At 48.6% G+C, this 25,077-nt stretch overlaps 1 protein-coding gene across 1 annotated transcript in view; it reads right to left on the reverse strand.

The window, feature by feature from the left end:
• Positions 1-25,077, reverse strand: part of asah2 (N-acylsphingosine amidohydrolase 2) — a gene marked incomplete at both ends in the record, with an annotated part of 101,171 nt that overhangs the window by 44,737 nt on the left and 31,357 nt on the right. Inside the window, 4 exons of the mRNA XM_084323053.1 lie at positions 10,488-10,613; positions 11,078-11,198; positions 15,567-15,644; positions 16,018-16,145. Coding sequence (XP_084179179.1) covers positions 10,488-10,613; positions 11,078-11,198; positions 15,567-15,644; positions 16,018-16,145 — 453 coding nt within the window. The remainder of the gene's footprint in view (positions 1-10,487; positions 10,614-11,077; positions 11,199-15,566; positions 15,645-16,017; positions 16,146-25,077) is intronic.

Consider the following 25,077-nt stretch of genomic DNA (forward strand, 5'->3'; position numbering starts at 1 on the left):
ATACAACGTGCCGTGAAGTGGGCCCCTTTTGCCCCTAAATAGAGCCTTGAGAACCGCGTGCAAATAGATAGCTAAAGTGTCAGAGTTTAACGCTGTATCGTCGAGTTCGACTTATTCTATTGTAAAGGAATAGTCTATTATTTATAGTGTATCGTGCGGCTACCGTTCTACAGTGACCAGCATTACCACCGGTTCGTCGTACTCTAGCTAGTGCACTTATCCAGGCTGGGCGGCCTAAACTCGTGCCGCCATCCGAGGAGTCCTAGACGAGAACCGTTGGATATGTACACCGGAGAACCTACACCGGCGAATGCAGAGCCTTTTCCGGCTGGATTATATTGCTTTGGTACTGTGGCTGCTGGAGCAAAGAACCGTCTACCCCACTGCTGTGTGGGATCTACCCTGTGAGGAGCACCATCGAGCCCGCCTCTAGGACCACAGAGGCTGGCTAGCTTTCATCCATGCTGTCTTGCATACTGGAGTATAGCTGTTGCTTTGTCTACGGACCAAAGGATTATTGCACTGGCTCCTGTATCTGGAGTCTCTTTATTCCTCGTTGATCCAGACTTTTGCTCCCGAACATTCCTCTCCCCTGCTGGCTTACAACCGGAGGGAACCCCTCAGTATCTCCAGCTGACTACGAGTGTGCCTTATGTAATTCTTATGCTACAGGTGGCGTCAGTTATACCCATCTTATGATGCTCATGGACTTACGCTCTTGACCTACTTAAGTGTTCTTCGCCATATAAGCGCAATTCATAATTCTCAATTTGTAACCTATTGTTGCTGCTCTAATAATAAATACCTCTAAATAGAACTTTCTTTGTCAAGCCGTATTCTTGTGTGGGTGTTCACCAGATATACCGTGTACTGTATGGCCAGTAATTAAAGTACATAACTAAGTAGTGGTTTAATGATACCATACTCTCAATACAGTCAGGGAATTGTACCCCTCAGTTACAATTGGTCCTTCGAGCCGGAGGAATATCAGTGTAATATCTAAATATAATATTGATGTTAACCATGGCCAGCGGTGAACACTCCACAAGCGGCTCTCCTAAGCTAGAACGCCCGCAGCGCAGACGTCAGCCACCTCCTTACCTAGAGGACTACGCTGCCAGTCTAATACCTAGCTTTATACAGACGTTAAATGCGGGAAAAGCGGATAGTAAAAGCATGTCAAACCCTACCGACCAGGCGACCTTGCCAGTAGAGACCCTAGTGGGTTCTAACGTAACTGACCAAGCTCACGGGGGGGACCAGGAGGGACATGACATGACTATACCCCCCGACAACGTCAACGGGACGGTCCCCGGAGAGCTCCAGGATAAAGAAAGCGCTCCAGGGACGGAACCCGACCCACTACCAGAAGAGAAGCGCGCCCAGGAGATAGACCTCCTCGGAGCGCGCCAGGAGAACGGATCTCCAACGAGCACTGTCAGAAGCCGATCACCTCCATCAGTGTCTTCCCCCAGCGAGGCGGACAAGATGCTGGCGCAGGCATTCATCGCCACCCTGGCAGCCTCCACTGAACGCGATCGACTCCAAGCACAGACGCTTAGCGAGCGCGAACATTCTTCCATGGAACAAGAGCGCCTCCGGGCGCAACAGCTAAGTGAGCGCGAACACTCTACCATGGAAAGAGAACGCCTGCAGGCTCAACAACTGAGTGAGCGCGAACAATCTGCAGACCAAAGAGAGCGCCTTCACGCGCAACTCCAAGCGCAATCCCTTAGTGAACGCGAACACTCTGCAACCCAGCGAGAGCGCTTCCAGGCGCAGCAAAGGAGTGAAGACGACCGCATACGCCTGGAGACCAGACGCCTCCAGACGGAAGAGAATATTGAAAGAGACCGCGCCGATGCCCAGTGCGCCGCCGCCGATGCACAGCGCGACGCCGCCAATGCACAGCGCGACGCAGCCCAAGCCCAGCGCGAAGCAGAGCGCGACATCGCTCACATCAAGCGCGAAGCAGAGCGCGACCGGCTACAGGCGCAGATAATGGAGCAATTGATTGCCAGGGCGACACCCCCTCTCTCCGCACGGAGCTCCAGGGCATCGTCACGACAAGGGTCTAGGGCACCTTCCCCTACCCGACCAAGTGACCCGGAGCCCGGCCAACAGAAACAGCCTATCCACGTCTCCGAACCCCCTCCCCGACCGGTCCATGCGAGACCCAGCAACCGGGAAGAACCGGCCTATGCCGCCGAGAGACTGAATAGACGACTTCAAGATCTAGAAGACCTAGCAGAGGAAGAGGAAGAGGAGGAAGGTCAAGCCCACCAGCAGCATCGTACTCCACAGGACCAGGAGGTCCAGTACAGCCCAGACTTTACCCCCGAGGCCCTGCGCTACAGACCCCCCGACTCAACTCAGGGGTGAGTTTGACGCACAGCCATCCCCGAGGAACAGCACCTGGGTACCCGGGATTTGGTACCCACCAAGTACCAGCCCACGACGACACGTACGGGGAGACTCGCCCAGGAGGCCTCTCCCCCAACGCTCACCGATGTGCCAGCCATCCATGGCATCGTACCTTGGCACACCGACGTTCCCGGATTTTACGCACGAGGACAGAGCACAGTACACGGAATTACGGATGTGCTTAGAGACTATGATGTCCGACGTCCCTGATGAGTCGTACAAATATGCTATCCTCCTCAAGCACCTCAAGGTGCCCAGAGCGCATAATATAGCGCTGGCATATTCCAACTCAAGTACCCCATACACCGCGGCTCTAGTAGCCCTCGACCAGCGTTATGGACGCATATGGGACTACGTGATACAAGAGATAAGGAATATTGACCCTCTCCCCCCAGCCACAGACAATCGCTCATTGGATGACCTCTCTATCAAGGTACAATCCCTGGTAGGGATGCTGGGGTCTCAAAAGGAAAAGGGTAGAAACGAACTGTATGCTAACTCTAATGTAGAAAGGATATTAGAGAAGCTACCTCCAGCCCGACAAGAGCGCTTCAGGCGGCAAAGAGACCACCGTGATCCCGACGGTCCCGAGCCATCCCTCCTAGACCTGGCCGACTTCCTCGCGAGAGAAGTCAGCAGCCTATGACTGGATACGTTCGTGCGGAGTGGACCAAGCCCCAGAGATGGACCTCGGAGATCTAACGATAACCGCAGGCTGGTGACCGTCATGCACCAAGCCGAATCAGTACCGCGGAACAAGAACCACAACACCCCCTCGACGAAAGAGAAGTGGAAGATTGTATGCCAGTACTGCGAGAAAGAACATTGGCTGTCACAATGTGACACTTTCAAGAAGATGACCGCCGACGAGGTGAGTCAATGGATAAAGTCCAACCGCCGCTGTTACCGCTGTGCGCGCAGCCATATGGCAGCCGAGTGCCGCTTGAAGAAGAGGTGCAGCCGGTGTGACGGCGCCCACTTGGACGTCTTGCATGACAGCAACAGGAAGAAACTCGCACCCCCAAGCAGCACCAGAGTAAGCGTCATGTATATTGACCCCGCCAGCAGCGGGAGCTCCCGAGTGCTCTTGAAAGTGGTCCGAGTGACATTAAGCTACGAGGACAAGGTCATGGACACTTACGCCGTCCTTGACGACGGGTCAGAAAAGACTCTCCTCCTCGCATCCGCTGCAGCCCAGCTGGGTCTGCGGGGGAGCGAAGAAACGATGACAATTCGTACTATAAGAAGAGACTTGAAGACAATAAAGGGTGAAAACGTCTCCTTCACTATCGCAGCAAGCGGGCAGCCAGAGAGGCGGTATAGGATCACTAACGCTTTCACCAGCCAAGACATAGGCCTGTCGCGGTACACCTACCCCATCTCCAAGCTGATGGAAAAATACGTGCACCTGCGTCAACCAGCGTTTCCGTTAGCCGGTAATTACCGGTATTTGACCGGCAAAATCTGTTGAAGTCCGACATATTTAATCTCTCCGGTCATAGTGTCCGGTGAAAATAGTTCCCTCTGGGCACAGTTTGATTATTTGAATTGTATTTGGATGGGCTGGAGTTGGGTGGCCTATGCGATGAACGAAACAATCATTGCGTGTGTTGTCGTTGCTTCGCTCAGCGAGAGCTTGCTGCTGGATTTGCGGAAGGCATGCAGCTGCAGACCCACAGAACCCACCAGCTTTGCTGGCACAGTGCGGTCCCCAGACCTGGAAAGCTGCTCTGCGGGTCTGCAGCTGGATGCTTCTTGCAAACTAACTGCGGCCGGCTCGCGCTGATAACAGCTTTCATTGTTGGACCGGCTGCTTGGTGGAGCAACGATGAAACGAATGTAATGAATCGTTCGTCGCATGGGCTATTTAATTTTGGCCTGTTTTGGTACGGTTCGGGTGGTCAAGTTGTGCTTGGAGGGAGTTGTTTTCACCGGACATTATGACCAGCACCAAGTCGTTGGGAGGTGGAGATATACATCACGCAAACCCACGATAATGTTGCCGTCTCTCTCTGCAAAATTTCTCAGTTCTTCGCTTGATATAATTAATACAAATGTCCAATATAACGGAATTCGTTAGCTCATAAAAATGTGATTATAACAGACTGCTGTTTAGTGTCGGACCGACTGCCCACATACGCGGTCTATTTTATTTCAAGTCAGCAGCAGCACGGAGTATCGAGGGACTTATTTTATTTGGAATATATTAATGACTATACGCAAAAGTAGCCTCGTTTTAAGTAATAATATTATAAATCTACATGCCTTGAGGATGACATTCTTTATATAGCCTATATCAATTGTTTTAAAGCTCAATAAACTATGACCGGAATTAATCTCATTTGTCCGGTAGATTGAAATCTTGCAGGTCACGGAGACCGGCAACAATTTTTTCTAACGGAAACCCTGGCGTCAACTACCTATACCGCTCATCGACGGCACCACCCCGACCCTGCTCATAGGATCCGACCACGCACACCTCATCGTCCCAACGGACCGGGTCCACATCGGGCCCAGAGGCTGTCCAGCAGCAGTCGAGACCCGCCTAGGATGGACACTACAAGGCCCCCTCTCCAGGTCTCCCAACGGACCAGCAGCCACTCGCTGCCTCCACTCCCGAATGACAGAAGAAGACACCACCCTCTTACAGCACGTCGAGAGGCTATGGACACTAGAGACAATGCCCTTTAAGAACAAAAAGAAACACATTCGTTCCAAGGAAGACATTTATGCCATAGCCCTCCTCGAGCAGAGGACAGAGAGAGTCGAGGTCAATGGAGTGATGAGATACGCAACTCCACTCTTGAGGCGAGAGGGTATGCCCACCTTCCACGCCTCAAAAGAAGCGATGGAGCGATATCTACTGAACACCGAGCGGCGCCTAGCCAGAGACCCCGCTCAAGCCACTGTGTACCGCGCTGAGATTGACAAGCTAATCACAGCGGGACACATAAAGAAAATTGACATTCAAGAGGCCGATCAGACGACCGAATCATGGTACGTGCGCCACCACAAGGTCCACCACAACGGCAAGGATCGTATTGTGTTTAACTGCAGCTACCAGATCGGATTACAAAATCTGAATAAAGAACTCTTGCCCGGTCCAACACTCGGGCCCTCTCTACTAGGCGTGTTGCTACGTTTCCGCCAGAACAAGGTGGCCATCAGCGGCGACATCAAAGGGATGTTCCTGCAGGTGCGACTAGTGGAAGAGGACAAGCCCCTGCTGCGGTTCTTATGGAGAGAGAGGATCGGGGATGAGCAACCATCCATCTATCAATGGGAGGTCCTCCCTTTCGGAACCACATGCAGCCCATGCTGTGCTACGTTCGCACTGCAAAAACATGTCGCAGAGGACCCAGCAGCTGATGAGGAGGTCCGACAAAGTGTAGAGAAGAGTTTCTACGTGGACAACTGTCTGCAAAGCGTCTCGACGCCAGAAGAGGCCGAGGCCCTCCTACTCAAGCTCCGCTCCTCCCTGATCAAAGGCGGCTTTGATCTCCGGCAGTGGGCCAGCAGCGACCCTCAAGTACTGCGCAGCCTCTCCCCAGAGAACAAGGCAGCAAGCAGCGAGACCTGGATGGCGACCATCCCAGGGGAAGCCCAAGAAATGACATTAGGACTAGTCTGGCGCTTCAAAACAGACTCGCTCCATTATAGACACACACCCCTGACCAAGGAGCAGGGAAGGTCGATTTCACTACCGACCACCAGACGGAGTGTATACAGAACACTCGCCAGACAATATGACCCGTTGGGATGTATTCTACCTTACACCACCAGGGCAAAAATTATTGTGCGAGAGCTGTGGGACAAGGACCAGGGCTGGGACGACCCCATACCCGACCACCTTGCTTCCACATGGAGAGAGTGGGAAACAGAACTCAACTCGCTCCCAGGTGTCAACATATGCCGCAGCTACTTCCCACCCACAGTGCGGCTGGAGACGTGCCAGATGGACCTGCACGTCTTCAGCGACGCCTCCGAAGTAGCCTACGGTTTGGTGGCCTACTTGCGGGCCCGAGAGGAGGGAGGAAAAATACATACCGCCTTCATCCTGGCTCGTTCAAGGATAGCCCCCCGCAAGCAACAATCGATCCCGCGTCTAGAGCTCTGCGCAGCCCTAGTAGGAGCGCAACTCGCCACGTTAATCCAACGTGAACTCACCATCCCGGTGCAAAGAACAATCCTGTGGTCAGACTCCATGACCGTACTCACATGGATCCAGTCCGATTCGTGTAGATACAAGGTCTTCGTGGGAGTCAGAATCACAGAGATCCAAGAGTTAACAGAATCAGCATGCTGGAGGTACGTGGACACAAAACAGAACCCAGCAGACGTCATCACACGGGGAATGTCCCTGGATGACCTCACACGTCACAATATCTACAGTGACGGTCCCGAGTTCCTCAAGCTCCCGGAAGAAGAGTGGCCTAAACCCACCCCACGGGAGGCTAGTCAAGAGGAGGCAGAGATGAAGAAATCTATGTTCTGGGGGTTGACGCACACACCAGTCCCCACAGACCCCAACATAGACGACTGCCCCACCCTTGAGAGTGCGCAGTTAAAGACATTCCTGTGGCACCACCCTGAGGTTCCCTCCACTACTGACATTAATGCAGCTAATTACGAAGAAGCAGAACTCCTTCTGCTACAGCGAGCCCAGAGAGACTCGTTCCCCGACGAGCTAGACTGTCTGCAGGGATCAAAGCCAGTCCCGTCAGACAGCAGACTGCTCCACTTGGCCCCTGAGCGCGACGCCCATGATCTCATCAGAGTGGGTGGTCGTCTGAGAAGGGCCCCGGACTTAACGGATGGTGTCAAGTTCCCTATAGTTCTCAACAGCCGACACAAGGTCACAGAGCTCATCATAAAGAAATACGACGAGGACGTGCACCACGCTGGGGCAGAGAGAGTCTTCGCTGAGATCAGACGTCGCTATTGGATACGGCAAGGAAGAGAAGCAGTACGACGCTTCCAGCGGACCTGTCTAGACTGTTGCAAGTGGCGAGCACAGCCCAGTATACCCAGGATGGCTGACCTACCCCCCTGTCGCCTCCGACTCGGCGACAAGCCCTTTCACTCCACCGGTATGGACTGCTTCGGCCCGCTGTATGTGAAGAAAGGAAGAGGGACGGAGAAGAGGTGGGGTATTGTATTCAAATGCATGACCACCCGAGCGATACACATAGAACTCCTTCCAACCATGAGTACGGACTCATTCCTTATGGCCTTCCGGAGATTCACAGCGCGGAAAGGAAAACCGTCTATATTATTGTCTGATCACGGGACAAACTTCAAAGGCGGAGAAAGAGAGCTGAGAGAGAGTTTCCAAGCTATGGGCCCAGAACTTAAGACCCACCTCGCTCCCTCCCAGATTGATTTCCAGTTTAACCCCCCGAACGCCCCTCACTTCGGGGGAACCTGGGAACGAGAAGTACGTTCAATAAAGACAGCCCTGTACGCCGTGCTTGGGGCCCAGACCGTGGCGGAAGAAGTCCTCACGACAGTCCTCACAGAGATCGAGGGAGTATTGAACTCAAAGCCCCTCGGTTACGTCTCAAGTGATGTAGCAGATGTCGACCCAGTCACCCCCAACACTCTCTTGATGGGGCGGCTGGACCCCGCGCTCCCACAGACAGTGTACAGACCTGAGGAAGCGAACGGCCGAAGAATGTGGAGGTACAGTCAAGTATTGGCTGACAAGTTTTGGAACAGTTTCCTCCTCCACTATCTACCGTCTCTACAGACCCGCCAGAAATGGGTAAAAGAAAGAGAAAAATTTGACGGAGGGCACAGTCGTCATGATCATAGACCAGTCACTACCCCGAGCTATGTGGCCGGCCGGCCGTGTAAGCAAAGTGATCACTGGTGCCGACGGAAAGGTTAGAGCGGCAGAAGTGCTCGTCCAGGGACGGACATACACCCGACCCGTGGCGAGGCTGATAGAGTTGCCAAGGCTACCTGACTCCCTTGATGACGACCATGACCCACTGACTTTGTGAATTGCCCTACTCCTCACAACGGACATTGAGTAGTGGACAAGACGGTTAATCTGTCTCTGCTTATCTAATTAGGTGCAGACTAATTAGGAGGCGGCTGTTACAAAGGGTCAGATTAAACCGAATATATATATTTATTACTTGAGATATATTGTATAATATTTGTATATCGTCTGATATCCCTTGTATATTCTTTGTATATATACACGGAATATCCCTTTACCTAGGTACAGGCCAGACCATAATATTCGTTCTCCTATTGGACAGCGACCCCTAGGCGCCAACGGCCATACCCCCAATGGCAAGTTCAAAGCTACCGCTAAGACATGTCTCAACATGTCCAGGTTTGCGCAGTAATACGAGACAGAACTGAGGTTGGCACTAGATTATTCACCTTACATATAAATACGTCGCAGGTGGATACAGAAGCACTTAGACCAAAACGTTGAAGCCTTCACCACGATACAACGTGCCGTGAAGTGGGCCCCTTTTGCCCCTAAATAGAGCCTTGAGAACCGCGTGCGAATAGATAGCTAAAGTGTCAGAGTTTAACGCTGTATCGTCGAGTTCGACTTATTCTATTGTAAAGTAATAGTCTATTATTTATAGTGTATCGTGCGGCTACCGTTCTACAGTGACCAGCATTACCACCGGTTCGTCGTACTCTAGCTAGTGCACTTATCCAGGCTGGGCGGCCTAAACTCGTGCCGCCATCCGAGGAGTCCTAGACGAGAACCGTTGGATATGTACACCGGAGAACCTACACCGGCGAATGCAGAGCCTTTTCCGGCTGGATTATATTGCTTTGGTACTGTGGCTGCTGGAGCAGAGAACCGTCTACCCCACTGCTGTGTGGGATCTACCCTGTGAGGAGCACCATCGAGCCCGCCTCTAGGACCACAGAGGCTGGCTAGCTTTCATCCATGCTGTCTTGCATACTGGAGTATAGCTGTTGCTTTGTCTACGGACCAAAGGATTATTGCACTGGCTCCTGTATCTGGAGTCTCTTTATTCCTCGTTGATCCAGACTTTTGCTCCCGAACATTCCTCTCCCCTGCTGGCTTACAACCGGAGGGAACCCCTTAGTATCTCCAGCTGACTACGAGTGTGCCTTATGTAATTCTTATGCTACAGGTGGTGTCAGTTATACCCATCTTATGATGCTCATGGACTTACGCTCTTGACCTACTTAAGTGTTCTTCGCCATATAAGCGCAATTCATAATTCTCAATTTGTAACCTATTGTTGCTGCTCTAATAATAAATACCTCTAAATAGAACTTTCTTTGTCAAGCCGTATTCTTGTGTGGGTGTTCACCAGATATACCGTGTACTGTATGGCCAGTAATTAAAGTACATAACTAAGTAGTGGTTTAATGATACCATACTCTCAATACAGTCAGGGAATTGTACCCCTCAGTTACATACACTGTAGCACTCAACACTTTGATGAACATTGTTGCTCAGCTGATTGTGCCCTTTCTGATGGCTTGTCGTACAGAACTTGTAAGTCGCTTTGGATAAAAGCGTCAGCTAAATGACTAAATGTAAATGTAAATGTAAACACGAGAACGTATGGATGGAAAAATGTATTCTTTTTCACATATTGAACGATAGATAGGTGATGTCAAATGGGCCATAGTATTGTATCCATAGCTATAATATAGAATATAGTTATAGCTCTACAAACAAGGTGATGCAGTCCTATATTTTAAAGCGTGGCAGTGCTAGAGCGGGGCCCGACTAATCCCCGGCAGTCAATGATTTAACTCGCTGTGTATGATCTGTTTTGGAAGGAGGAGCCTGCTGTGTGCTACTACCCCTGTGTCTGAGAACCCACTCCGTGTATGACCCCTGCCTGTGTACCGAACCTTGCTGCTGGACCTCGGCCATTCTACTGGATTGTGGCTGGGAGTTTGCTGTGTGCATTAACCCCATTCCTTCTAACAAATGGCAATAAAGCATTTGATCCTCATTTATCTGGTTATGGACCATGAATTTATGGATTTCAGTCACATGAACACTCGTACAGTGTGTGTATGTGTGCTGTGTGTGTACATACCCCTCCTATAGGACAGGAGCTGTTGAGGTAGTCACAGGGCAGTCCAGTATTCATACAGACGGGTCCTTTAATGTTAGGACTGACGTCCCCTAGGTTACTGGAGGAGAATCCAGCCACAAACTGACCCTGCACAGAGAGAAAACAACTAGACTCTGTTTTGTTTCATTCTACTATATTCTATTGGCACAGAGGGACAGAGAGGAAACAACTAGATTCCATTCTGTTCTGTTTTATTGCACTACTGTATATTGTGTTGATATGGGCAGGTCCATTTGTGGCTATATGGCAGACCCTGGGGGGTCAGAATCGATCAGACAGCAAGATACTTCAGACCTGTGGTTGTGGGGGGAACCACAGAGAGAATAATGTGCTCCCAAATATGAAATTACTATATAATTAATTTCTATAGTCTAAATTTGACGGTTTAAAATTGGACAACATAAACATTCTAAAATGTTTTCTAAATGGATTTAAGTTTGCTCCCCGTTGCAGTGTTTGCTAATATACTGTATCAATAGCTGACAGGAAATAAACTTTGGCCCAAGCTGTTGCCTAGTAATGCAGTTCCACTGTAAGGGTCACACACACACCTCTCCTGGCAGTGATCCGATGTTCTTGTCTTGCTCCAGCAGGTAGGAGGCATATCCCATGTTGTCGCTGCTCACCATACGATTGGTGGCGTTCATACTGACAGCATGGACAGCAAACCAGCTGGCAGGAGGGGGCGGGAGCATTAATATACAACATACAAGAGTGAAATTCACTTACAGTACTTACTTACGCCTTTTACCCCATTTGGGGCATAGTTTCAAGTTTCAAGTTTCAAGTTTCTTTAATAGTTGTCATACAGAAGTACAGAATACTTTTATACAAAATGCTTCTTACTGTTACGCTCCAGAGACTGTGCTAGACAAGATACGTATCAAATAACATAGTATAGGATGTAAATTAGAAGTAGAAAATGAGGTCACAGTGTTCAGTATAGACATATGTACAATGTTCGATGCAGAATAGACGTAACTGAGTTACCATATAATATACAATACTATGCAGTGTACTAATATACAATACTATATAGTGCAAAGCAGAAATGGGATGAGGTACAATTTAGGTACAATTTACAGTAAGGTGTACGAGTTGTAGTGCAATCCTTTATCAATAAATATAAAGTGTGGGGAGTGGGTGCTACAGTGTGTTTGTTTAAAGTGAGTGTGTGCTATAAAGTGTGGGGAGTGGGTGCTACAGTGTGTTTGTTTAAAGTGAGTGTGTGCGTGTGGATGTGTGTGCTATGTGCGTTTGATGGTTGTTGTGTAGTGTTCATTGTTCGTTGAGCAGCCTGATGGCCTGGGGATAGAAGCTTCTTCTGAGTCTTTCTGTGCTCGCCTTGAGACTCCGGTATCGCTTGCCTGACCGCAGCAGTTCAAAGAGGCAGTTGTTCGGGTGACTGGAGTCCTTAATGATTCTCTTAGCCTTGCCCCTGCACCGCTTGTTGTAAATGTTCTGGAGGGTGGGGAGCCCCCCTCCAATTGTGCGTTCGGCTGAACGTGTCACTCTTTGTAGTCTGCTTTGGTCTTGTGCAGTGCTATTCCCAAACCAGGAGGTGATGTTGCCAGTCAGGATGCTCTCTATTGTACATGAGTAGAAGTTCTTAAGGATCTTCTGACTGACTTGGAACTTCCTTAGGCGCCTGAGGAAGTAGAGGCGTTGTCGTGCCTTCTTCACAACACTGTCAATGTGTGTGGTCCATGTCAAGTCCTCGGATATGTAGGCTCCGAGGTACTTAAAGCTGTTCACTCTCTCAACCGGTGCCCCGTCGATGCTGAGGGGGCTGTAGTCCTTGACCCCCGACCTCCTGAAGTCCACAATCATCTCCTTTGTTTGGCTGACGTTCAGGGAGAGGCTGTTTTCCTGGCACCATCCCGCCAGGACCTTGACCTCTTCCAGGTAGGCCCTCTCCTCGTTTGCAGAGATCAGGCCCACCACCACTGTGTCGTCAGCAAATTTGATGATTGTGTTGCTACTCCGCTGAGCCACACAGTCGTGTGTGTACAGGGAGTAGAGGAGGGGACTCAGAACACACATAGGCCGTCAACAAGGGTTCTCCAAGCATCCCGATCCTGAGCCAACCTATCAAGCTGGCCCCAGGTGTGTCCCATCTTCTTGGCATCATCTTCCCAGTCTCGGCACCAGGTGTTTCTTGGTCGGCCTCTCTTTCTTTTTCCTTGGGGGTTCCACCTGAGAGATTGTCTTGTGATGCTCAGGGATGGTTTACGGAGTGTATGGCCAATCCATCTCCAACGCCATTGGAGAATCTCTTTCACTGCTGGCTGTTGTGTTCGTTGCCACAGGTCTTTGTTGCTGATGGTGTTAGGCCAGCGAAGGAGGATTCGGTGCAGACAGGTGTTTAGGAAAACTTGTAGTTTATTGGTTGTGGTGACAGTGGTCCTCCAGGTCTCAGCGCCATAGAGTAGGACTGACTTCATGTTGGTGTTAAAGATCCTGATCTTGGTTGTGATGGAAATGTCTCTTGAGCTCCAGATGTTTTTTAGTTGGAGAAAGGCTCCTCTGGCCTTGCCAATCCTGGCTCTCACATCAGCATCTGTTCCACCTTGCTTGTTAACCATGCTGCCCAGGTAGGTGAAGTTGTCTACCTCTTCCAACTCTTCTCCTTCCAGAATGATGGGTGATGTGTTGTCAGCATTGATTCTCATGACCTTGCTCCTCCCTCTGTGGATGTTAAGCCCAAGCCGAGTAGAGTTGTCAGAGATGGTACTGATCTTTTCCTGCATCTGCTGCTGGGTGTGAGAGAGAAGGGCCAGGTCATCTGCAAAGTCGAGGTCTTCTAACTGTGTCCATAATGTCCATTACTAATGTCCACACCAACAAGCTCAACAAGCTGGTGAGGAAGGCTAGCTCCGTGGTGGGAGTCGAGCTACCTAGACTAGAGGTGATGGCAGAGAGGGGGATGAGAAGGAAGCTGGCTGCCATCATGGAGAACCCCTACCACCCCCTCTACGACGAGCTAGTCAAGATGAGAAGCTCGTTCAGCCACAGACTCATACCCCCCCGACACTCAACTAGTCCTTCATACCAGTGGCCATCAGGCTCCACAACAGTGGGCAGCGACTAGCGGCCTCCAGGCTCCACAACAGGGGGAGACATTGCCAGACATTGACCTAGGACTAATAGGAACCCAAGGAGGACAATAACACTACCTTAGGCATACTGCACCTTATGTGGATACTATGATACTGTGAATAATGTATATTTCAGTGGATACTGTGATACTGTGAATAATGTATATTTCAGTAGATAGTAAATTATAACACTACCTTATGCATACTGCACCTTATGTGACACTGTGAATACTGTGAATATATTTTTCAGTTAGTTAGATAGTAAATTATATTGACCTATTTGTTTACACTGCTTGTGTTGTTTTTACTACCTGTACCCCCCCCCCCCCCCCCCTTCCCCCATGCTGCTATGATGCCTGAATTTCCCCAAGGGGATCAAGGAATATCTTATCTTATCTTATCTTATTGTATGCCATTTTGTTTCTCTGCAGTGGATTGCTTCATGACCCAGTTTATTGCCAGCAGGAACAGAAATGGTGACAACAAACAGCCCTGTCTCACTCCAGTTTTTACCTGGAAGGCGTCAGTGGGTTGACCGCCATGAATCACCCTGCAGGTCATCTCCTCATAGGAGTTCCTGATGATATTTCTGTACTTCTCTGGCACTCTGTAGTGTCTGAGTAGCTTCCAGAGGGTCTCTCTATTCATGCTGTCGAAAGCCTTTTCGTAGGCAATGAAATTAATGAATAGGGGTGAATTCCACTCTAATGACTGCTCCAGTATTATCCGCAGTGTTGCAATCTGGTCTGTGCAGGATCTGTTTTTGCGGAAGCCCACCTGGTGGTCTCGTAGCTGTGGGTCAACGGCGTCCTTCATCCTGTCCAGTATAATCCTACCCTTCTTTTCTTAACCCTTTTTGTGGCTTCTGTGTACTGGTTTTGTGCTTTGACCTTTTCAGCTCTTGTGCGACTGTTGATTAGTGCCTTCTTCCCTTTCCTCTCCTCTATCTTCCTCAATGACTACTGATATCCACTCCTTATGGTTGTGTTTCTTCGGGCCCAGTACTTCTTTGCACGTTGTACTTACTGCTTCCTTCACAGACTTCCACTTCTTGTCGATGTTTTCCTCCTCTTCTTCCATCAACTCTTGCAGGGCTTGAAACTTGTTCCTAAGTGTGACTTTGTATTCTTATAACTTGGTTGGGTCTCTCAGAAGTGCTGTGTTGAATGTTTGTCTCCGATTCTTTAATTTCAGCTTCAACCGGGCAACCAGGAGGTGGTGGTCTGAGGCAACATCAGCTCCTCTCCTAACACATACATCTTGAAGTGACCTCCTGAACTTCTTCGTGATGCACACATGGTCTATCTGGTTTTCGGTGTTGAGGTCCGGTGAGATCCAAGTAGCTGTGTGTATCCTTTTGTGGGGGGGAAATGCTTCCGCCGATGACCAGGTTGTTAGTGGCGCATAGGTTTGCGAATCTCTCCCTGTTGTTGTTCATCTCTCCTATACCTTGCTTTCCCATTGTCTCCTCGTAGCCTCTGTTGTCACTTCCTACCTTGGCATTGAAGTCTCCCATTATGATGTTGATGTCTCTTTCTGGGTATTTCTGAATGATGTCCTGTAGTCTGCTGTAGTATTCTTCTTTTCTCTCTTCATTGCTGTCATTTGTAGGGGCATAGCACTGGATAATGTTCATGTTTATTTTTGCCTTCATAGTTCTAAAGGAAGCTGCAATGATCCTAGGACCATGTGCCTCCCATCAAATAAGTGCTCTCTGGTACCACAAATACATGCTAAGTTCTGAAAGTTCTGCATCAACTTCTGACTGAGAAGTAGATCCTGTCCCAGTCTCTATCTACCTTTCTGACTGAAAAGTAAATGGATAAATAAATGTAGATGTAGTAGTTGACCCATATCTTACCTGAGCATCCATATCCCCACTCTGTATACATCTATCTAGAGCAATACATTGATTGATGGATTAATATCATGTATATTTTACCTCAGCATGCCAATCCCATCTCCGTCCAGATCTGTGAACTTCAGAACCACCACTTGCTTGTCTGTGTTGGTCTTATACCTGGGAGAGAGATCAATCTATCAATAATCAGATCATCATTCGGTTATACCTGAGAGGAGCCAAATCAATCAGGTTTTGATGAACATAGCACACCAGGCTCCAATACAGTCCAATGGGGCAAGTGTTTTAGTTTAGCCATTTAAAACCATGATACATGTCCTTTTCCAAAACAGGAAAGTCACAGAATAATAAGAAGTGTCTTAATAGGTTCTACTGAATAAATGGTTGCAAACCATACATTACATCAAATATTATAATGAGTTTCATAGCCCTTCTTAAGTTGCCTAGTTACATACAGTATATAGCTGGCCTTTAGTGGCCTATGATGATAGTATGTACGGTTTGTACAGTCTGTTGTTAATCATTGACCCACTTGTCTCTCTCCTGCTGGGGGTTGTTCTGGTAGGAGTGAGGACTTCTGTTCAAGCTGCTGTCATCCAGCTCTCCTTTATTCATGTAGATACGGCCTGGCTTGAGCTTATGGTGGGCTAGGTCTATACTCTGAAAAAAAAAAACGTTTTAGACATTAATATCTAGACACACACACACACACACACACAGTCATGTTTTCATGCATTGTGGGGACATTCCATAGACTTTCATTCCCTAAGCTCTCTCTCTCTCTCTCTCTCTCTCACCTTGACTAATGCCTGTGTAGACAATTTCACTGGAATTCTGTTACTAGGGAAGAGTTTGGACCCAAGTGTATTTCCTGTCAGTGACATTGCAACAGGAAATAAACTTGGGTCCATTTCGAAAGTATATAACTATAGGGTTTGATGTATCCCACACTCTGTCTCTTTCTCTCTCACTCTGTCTCTCTCTCTCTCTTACACACACGCACGCACGCACGCACGCACACACACACACACACACACACACACACACACACACCTATACGGGTTTATGCTACATCGGGGGGACCAATGACTGTATACAGCCTGATGGGATCCAGCCTTTCTAAAGGGTCTAGAGACATGATTTTAACTGCTAAAATCATTATATTTTTTTGTTAACACAAAAACCACTTGACATTTTCCCAACTCTCAAAAAATAATAATAACTGAAATCACTCCCCCCATGGGGACCGGTCCCCATGAGGGGAGGATTTCAGTGTATTGATTGATTGATTGAAAACGTTATTAACAGATTGCAGAATGGGTACAGTACAGTACAGCTCAATACATACAATTGTTAAGGGGATGCAGACCAGAGAAAGACTTTCGTCTTGTTTACATCAGGGTCCCCCATTTTCAATTCATCATAACATATATGAGCCATGTCACTTCAATGAGGTGGGATGGCTCCCTGTGGAGCAGAGGGTCTCCTTTCTGAAACTGGGACATATGTATAAAATGTTAAATGGATCTGCCCCCAGATATTTATGCTCTCGCATTGTCCTGCGTGGCCAGGTCCACGACGGTCTGGACAGCTCTCAGTTTATGAGCCTAGAAAGGGTTCCTATTCACAGAATGGCTTTCTGTCTACAGCCTGCCGGCTGTGGAACTCTCTGCCCAGGGCCATCCAAAACTCCCCCACTATTGCTGTCTTCAAGAGGGGTGTGAAGCGACATTTGCAACAATACAGTAGGTTGCAGATGGTGCTTGGCCACCACTCTTGAAGAACAGGAACATGACATGCTGTAATGAGGCTCTTTCAGAAAATTGTGTTGTCTATTTTATCTTCTTAACTCTTTCTTTGTGATTTATTGTATTCTTCTTGGGACCATGTTGGAAACAAGTCGACAGACTTTCACATGTTATCCTTGTACCCCTTGTTTTTATACTATTGTATAAATTGTATGTACTAAATAAAAATCAAATCAAATCATGACATACATGACATACAGATAGACAGTATGTTCATTGGCTTCATTGGCATACTATCAACATCACTGTTAGGCACTTCACAGAACCAAAAAAAGCAATACTTGCTTGCCTTTTCAACATTAAACATTAAAGATGTTCTCTCAGCACAATGGTGACCTTTATACCATACAATCAATTAAAAAAAATGGTACACCTATACCTCTTGTACAAAAAAGGAGGCACAAATTGAGTTCATATTGTCAAAGCTTTTTTCAAACAGCTGTTGCATTTTATTTTAAATATATGTCCTGTGACAAATGCTTTTTTAACTTTGGGACACAAAAACAGGGTACTGTTGTATGCATTTAAGTTCTGGTTTCTTTACTTTTATTGAGCAGCACAGGATGGACCCAAGTGTGGTGTTAAACCAAGAATCAACTTTATTCAAGGCGACTAGATGTGCAAAACAGACAATGGGTCTCATTCTCCAACGGACTTAAGACAGAAAATGTGCTCTTAGGGCCATTTAAGACATTCGATTTTGGGATTCCCCAACCGTGTTAAACATGCAATATATCCCATTGGGACAGACATTTGTAATTTTATATAGCTATAACCTGCATTCTTTCAAATGTATAATAAATCAATAAAACAGATATCTAACACAGTTGGGGAATCCCTCCCCAACCGTGTTAAACATGCAATATATCCCATTGGGACAGACATTTGTAATTTTATATAGCTATAACCTGCATTCTTTCAAATGTATAATAAATCAATAAAACAGATATTTAACATAGTTGGGGAATCCCAAAATCTAAGATGTGTTAAATGGCCCTAAGAGCACATTTTTTGTCTTAAGTCCATTGGAGAATGAGACTCAATAACTATCTTTCCCTCTTAATTTGCAAAAAAAAAAAAACAGGAAACTAGAACTTAGATACATACATGACCAATCATGGTCCCTACATAGAAGCAGTTCCGAGGAATCTCTGTGGGGGGAAGAGGAAACACTTCCCCCACATCTTAAAAGCCAGGTTACATTAACGAAAAGTAAAAACCAGAAGAAGTCACAGAGGACTTACAGAAGAAAGACAAGTTCTTCGGATAGTAGAGAAGAAAGTGAAAACGCTGACACAAACCTGGGAAGTGTCAGTAATGAAGCTGCAAAAAAAGGATCGTGCCAGAGTTTACAGTAAAAAACATTATTGCCTGTACTGTGCCATGCAATGCCATAAAATGGCAAGGCACTTAATCCGCAAGCACACTGATGAAATATCTGTAGTAAAAGCTATCTCTTTTCCTTTGAACTCAAAGGAACGAAAATTGCATTTTGACCTGATAAGAAACAAAGGAAACCGAGCCCATAATAATGAAGTCCTAAAAACGGGTAGTGGAACACGAATCCCAAGTCAGCAAGCTGGGAAACCAGGCAAAGCAAGTGATTACATGCACTGTATCAATTGTGAGGCTTTGCTTAAAAGAAAATAATTATGGAGGCACATGTCAAGGTGCAAACTTTCACAAAAATGCAGCTCAACCCAACCAGGAAGAAGTCGAATACAATCTATCTGTGCCTTTGCACAGCCCGTCCCTGATGGTGTAAGCAGAAAGCTTTGGGCGCTGGTAAATGCTATGCATCAAGATGAAATCACAGACATCATCAGACAGGAGAAAAGTATCTTGAGACTAGGGGAACATTTGTACGCAAAGCATGGACATGACAAGACCAAACATGATTATATTAGACAAAAAATGCGACAAATCGAAAGATTGATTCGGCAAGAACGCAAAAATGGCCGACTGAGACGAGTTGAGGACTTATTTGTACCTTCCAACTTTAACTTAGTGGTTGAAGCAGTAAATGATGTTGCTGGCTTTGATCAAGACAAAAACACCTACAAAACTCCATCCTTAGCTCTAAAGCTTGGTCATAGTCTCAAGAAGATGGCAGACATTCTGGAGTGTGAAGCCAAGATGGCAGTATCGGACAATGAGGCGTTTCTCCGGAACCTGGAAAGGAGTCGTAGTCTTTATGAGAAGAAGTGGAATGTGTGTGTTTCGTCACGTGCCCTACAGACACTTAAAGAGGCACAATGGAATGCTCCTCAGCTCATTCCTTTTACGGAAGACGTTAAGAATATGCACATGTACCTTGACAAATGCAGTGAAGAGTACAAACTGCACCTTGACAAAGATCCAAATAAAAATAACTGGGCAAAGTTGGCCAATTTGTCAAATAATTCTGTTTGTAACTGAGGGGTACAATTCCCTGACTGTATTACTAGATATGATACTTACTACCACTACCTTTGTACTTAATATTCGGCCACCCAGTACACGGCATAAATATATTATCATGAACACTCTCACGTAGATGAAACGGATCCAACACAAATGTACGAATTAGAAACAGGTCTTTATTTCCTACACAGCGATGGTGTGTAGAATAAACACTTAATCACTTAATTACATTTATGAATTGAAATAGTATGCACTTTTATGGCAAGGAGTATTCGTCGGTATATCAATAGATAATGTCCAATCTCTGAAGGCGCAGGTGGTAAATATACGACCTGGAATAGTTAAGGAATAACAGCAATGATACTTTAATGATTATAGGCTGGATACACTAGAGGGGGTTAATCCGGTCGCTTGTAAGCCGACAGGAGTAGGAGGGGGGGGGGGGGGTAGAATCCAGCTGCCTCGTCCGGCCAAGGGTATCCCAGGTGAACCCACTGTAGTGCCGTTCAATGCGCCGGCGATCCTTGGACCACAGATGAAAGCAGGTGGACTCTTTGTGGGCCGGCTCTCTCCGGTTCACGGGGGAGAGATGTGGAGAGACCTCGTCTTGCAGAGCGTCTCCTCACCTTGCGTCCTCTCCAGGGGGGGGGGTTCCAACACACGGTAGTGTCGGGGGTCTTTATCCATAGAATAATCAAAGTATCCAAAGCATAATCCGTGCCTGGGAAGGCGGGCTGTCGTCGGTAGAATAATCCGGTATACAGGTCCACTCACTCGTCGGCTCTGGGGCTCCTCGGGTGCAGCTTCACATAGGGTCAACCACCCTGGGTAAGCAGCCAGTTCTCTGCCCGAAACGATGGGGTACTGACTACGGTAGTATTCTCACCGCACGAAGCACTATATATTAACAGACTATTATTAGCTTAATAGACTACGTCCAACTCGACGATATAGTGCCAAATATGACTATTCAAATATTAATATACACGATGTCTCAATACCGATGGTAGGCCGAACTTGGCCTTACTCCCACACGTGGCATCGCGGGGAGGCTTTACGTCTGTGACTCTATTGGAGGGTAAGAAACTGGACTGAAAAGAAAGTCCTACTTTAGTAGCGCAGTATATATACGCACTATGAACAAATAGTCCCATTAGTGGTGCGGTAGCCAAATTCCTACGCGGAACTAGGACTTGTTCGTACATGTCGAGCGGTACGCTTGAACTGGGTCTGAGGGGTATGGCAGCCTGGCACCAAGGTCTCGACCAATAGTAGAATGGAGACTATTATGGGATGTTCAGTAGGCTAGAATGGATATTCAATGCATATTGTACAAGGAATATACAAGGGATATCAGGGAATATTAGAGAATATACAAATACAATTAAATATATATATATAAATAAATATATATATTCGGTTTAATCTGGCCCTTCACAACAGCCACCCCCTGAATAGGTCCCAGACCTAATCAGTTAAACGGAGACAGATTAATCGCGTTGTCTATTTACACATAAGGGTTTGCTGTAGGGGTCAGTCAACTTCACAAAGTCATAGGGTTGTAGGGTCATGGTCATCATCGATTGTGTCTGGGAGTCGAGGCAGTTCTATGAGCCTTGCCACGGGACGGGTGTAAGTGCGACCCTGGACGAGCACTTCAGCTGCTCGGACCTTGCCGTCGGCACCGGTGATCACTTTGCTTACGCGGCCGGCCGGCCACATAGCTCTGGGCAGTGATTGATCAATAATCATGACGACTGTTCCTTCTGTCAAATTGTCTCTCTCCTTTACCCACTTCTGGCGGGTCTGTAGAGACGGTAGGTAGTGCAGTAGGAAACTGTTCCAAAACTTGTCGGCTAATACTTGGCTGTACCTCCACATTCGTCGGCCGTTCGCTTCTTCAGGCCGGTACATTGTCTGGGGTAATGTGGGATCTAGCCGCCCCATCAGGAGTGTGTTGGGGGTAACTGGGTCGATATCCGCCACATCACTGGAGACATATCCGAGGGGCTTCGAGTTAAGTACTCCCTCAATCTCCGTGAGGACTGTCATTAGGACTTCTTCCGCCACAGTCTGGGCCCCAAGTACTGCGTACAGGGCTGTCTTTATGGAGCGCACTTCTCGTTCCCAAGTGCCACCGAAGTGGGGTGCGTTTGGGGGGTTGAATTGGAAATCAACCTGTGCTGGAGCGAGGTGGGTCTTAAGTTCTGGGCCCATAGCTTGGAAGCTCTCTCTCAGCTCTCTTTCGCCGCCTTTAAAGTTTGTCCCATGATCGGACAATAGGGTAGACGGTCTTCCTTTCCGTGATATGAATCTACGGAAGGCCATAAGGAATGAGTCTGTGCTCATGGTCGGGAGAAGCTCGATGTGTATCGCTCTGGTGGTCATGCATTTGAATACAATACCCCACCGCTTCTCGGTTCCTCTTCCTTTCTTTATGTGCAGCGGGCCAAAGCAGTCCATACCCGTTGAGTGGAATGGCTTGTCACCGATTCGAAGGCGACATGGAGGAAGGTCAGCCATCCTTGGTATGCTGGGCTGCGCGCGCCACTTGCGGCAGTCTAGACATGTTCGTTGGAAGCGTCGTACCGCCTCTCTTCCTTGTAGGATCCAGTAACGACGTCTGATTTCCGCGAAGACTCTTTCTGCTCCTGCGTGATGTACATCCTCATCGTATTTCTTTATAATCAGCTCTGTGACCTTGTGTCGGCTGTTCAATACGATCGGGTATTTAATGTCATCCGGTAGATTGGGGGCTCTGCGTAGGCGACCACCCACTCTGATGAGGGTGTGAGCGTCGCTCTCGGGGGCCAGGTGAATTAATCTGCTGTCGGATGGGACGGGCTTTCCTCCCTGTAGACAGGCCAATTCATCGGGGAACGAGTCTCTCTGGGCTCGCTGCAGTAGAAGCAATTCTGCTTCCTCGTAGTTAGCTGCTGACATATCAGCGGGGGACTTGCACTCCGGGTGGTACCGCAGGAATGTTCTTTGTTGTGCACTCTCTATGGACGTGCAATCGTTTATGTTAGGGTCGGTGGAGGCTACGGTGCTCAATCCACAGAACACAGACTTCTTAATTTCCACCTCCTCTGGACTTGCTTCCCTCGGGATAGGCATGGGCCACTGTCCTTCCGGGAGTCTTAGGAATGCGGGGCCGTCACTGTAGACATTGCGACGGGTGAGGTCATCCAGGGGCATCCCCCGGGTGATGACGTCAGCTGGGTTCTGTTTTGTATCAACGTAGCGCCACTCTGTTTCTCCGGTTAACTCTTCGGTTAAGTCTTGAATCTCGGTGACTCTGACTCCCACGAAGACTTTGTACTTGCATGAGTCCGATTTGATCCAGGCGAGTACCGTCGTGGAATCTGACCACAGGATTGTTCTAGGCACCGGTATGGTGAGCTCACGTTGGATGAGCGTGGCTAGGTGCGCTCCGGCTAGGGCTGCGCAGAGCTCTAGACGTGGGATAGATTGTTGCTTGCGTGGGGCTATTCTCGAGCGGGCGAGGACAAATGCTGTGTAGATCTCTCCGTCCGCTGCTGGGTCCTCTGCTACATGTTTCTGTAGTGCAAATGTCGCACAGCAGGGGCTGCACGTCGTTCCGAAGGGGAGGACTTCCCATTGGTAGATGGCTGGGTGCTCATCTCCTGGCTTCTCTCTCCATAGGAACCGTAACAGGGGCTTGTCCGCCTCTACTAATCTCACCTGCAGGAACATTCCTTTAATGTCCCCGCTGATGGCCACCTTTTCCTGGCGGAAGCGGAGTAGAACGCCGAGTAGGGAGGGGCCGAGTGTGGGACCGGGCAGTAACTCTTTATTCAGATTTTGGGATCCGATCTGGTAGCTGCAGTTAAATACTATGCGGTCTTTACCGTTGTGATGGACCTTGTGGTGGGGCACGTACCACGATTCAGTGGTCTGGTCAGCCTCTTTAATGTCCATCTTTGTGACGTGTCCCGCTGTGATGAGCTTCTCAATCTCAGCGCGGTATACACTCTCTTGGGCGGGGTTCTTGGCTAAGCGCCGCTCCGTGTTCAGCAGGTACCGTTCTATGGCGTCTGTCTTGGCGTGGAAAGTAGGCATTCCTTCTCGCCGCAGGAGTGGCGTGGCGTATCTCAACACGCCGTTGACCGGGACTCTCTTGGTCCCTGTCTCGAGGAGGTGAATGGCGTAAATGTCATCTTTAGAGCGAATGTCTTTCTTTCCATTCTTAAAGGGCATTTGTTCCAAGCTCCATAGCCGCTCTACGTGTTGCAGGAGTGCGGTTTCTCCCTCTGTGACTCGGGAGTGGAGACATCTAGTGGCTGTACTTCGGTTGAGAGATTTGGCGAGCGGGCCTTGGAGAGTCCATCCCAAACGGGTCTCGACTGCTGCAGGACAGCCTCGGGGTCCGGTATGAACCCGGTCTATCGGGACAATGAGGTCTGCATGGTCGGAGCCTATCAACAGGGTCGGCATAGCATTGTCTATGAGCGGGATCGGTAACTTGCGCAGATGTGCATATTTCTCCATCAGCTTGGCGACGGGGTATGTGTACCGCGACAGTCCTATTTCTTGGCTGGTGAAAGCGTCTGCAATCTGGTACCGTCGCTCAGGCTGGCCGCTTGCTGCGATAGAGAATGAGACATTCTCGCCCTTTATCGTCTTCAAATCTCGTCTTATTGTCCGAATTGTCATTTGGGTTTCGCTTCCCCGCAGCCCTAGCTGGGCCGCAGCGGAGGCGAGCAGCAGGGTCTTCTCTGACCCGTCATCGAGGACGGCGTAAGTGTCCAGGACTTTATTCTGGTAGCTTAGTGTCACACGCACTACTTTTAGGAGTACTCGGGCTCCACTGCTGCTGGCGGGATCGATGTACATGACGCTCGCTTTGCGGCTGGATGGTGCAGGTGAAGGGCGCCGTCTGTTACTGTCGTGAAGTATGTCCAGATGGGCTCCATCGCACTTGGTGCACCTTTTCTTTAAGCGGCATTCGGCTGCCATGTGTGAGCGCGCACAGCGAAAACAGCGCTTGTTGGACTTTATCCATTGACCTGCTTCCTCCGCGTTCAGCTTGGGGAAGGAGTCACATTGCGCTAGCCAGTGTTCTTTCTCACAGTAGGGGCACACTATCTTCCACTTCTCCGTTCTGGAGGGGGTACTGTGGCTCCTGCTGCTCGGTACTGACTCCGATTGGTGCATCACAGTCACCGATCTTCTTCCATCATTTAGTCGTCTGGTTCCTTCTCTGGAGCCAGGGGTGCTCCGTCCGAATGTATCTAGCCGTAGGCTGCTGACTTCTCTCGCCAGGAAGTCTGCTAGATCGAGGAGGTTCGGTTCGGGGCCATTCGGGTCTCTGTGGTCCCTCTGCCGCCTAAAGCGCTCCTGACGAGCGGGCGGCAGCT

This window comes from Notolepis coatsorum (genome assembly GCF_963971535.1).
Source record: "Notolepis coatsorum genome assembly, chromosome: 10".
In the NCBI taxonomy this organism is placed as follows: Eukaryota; Metazoa; Chordata; class Actinopteri; order Aulopiformes; family Paralepididae; genus Notolepis; species Notolepis coatsorum.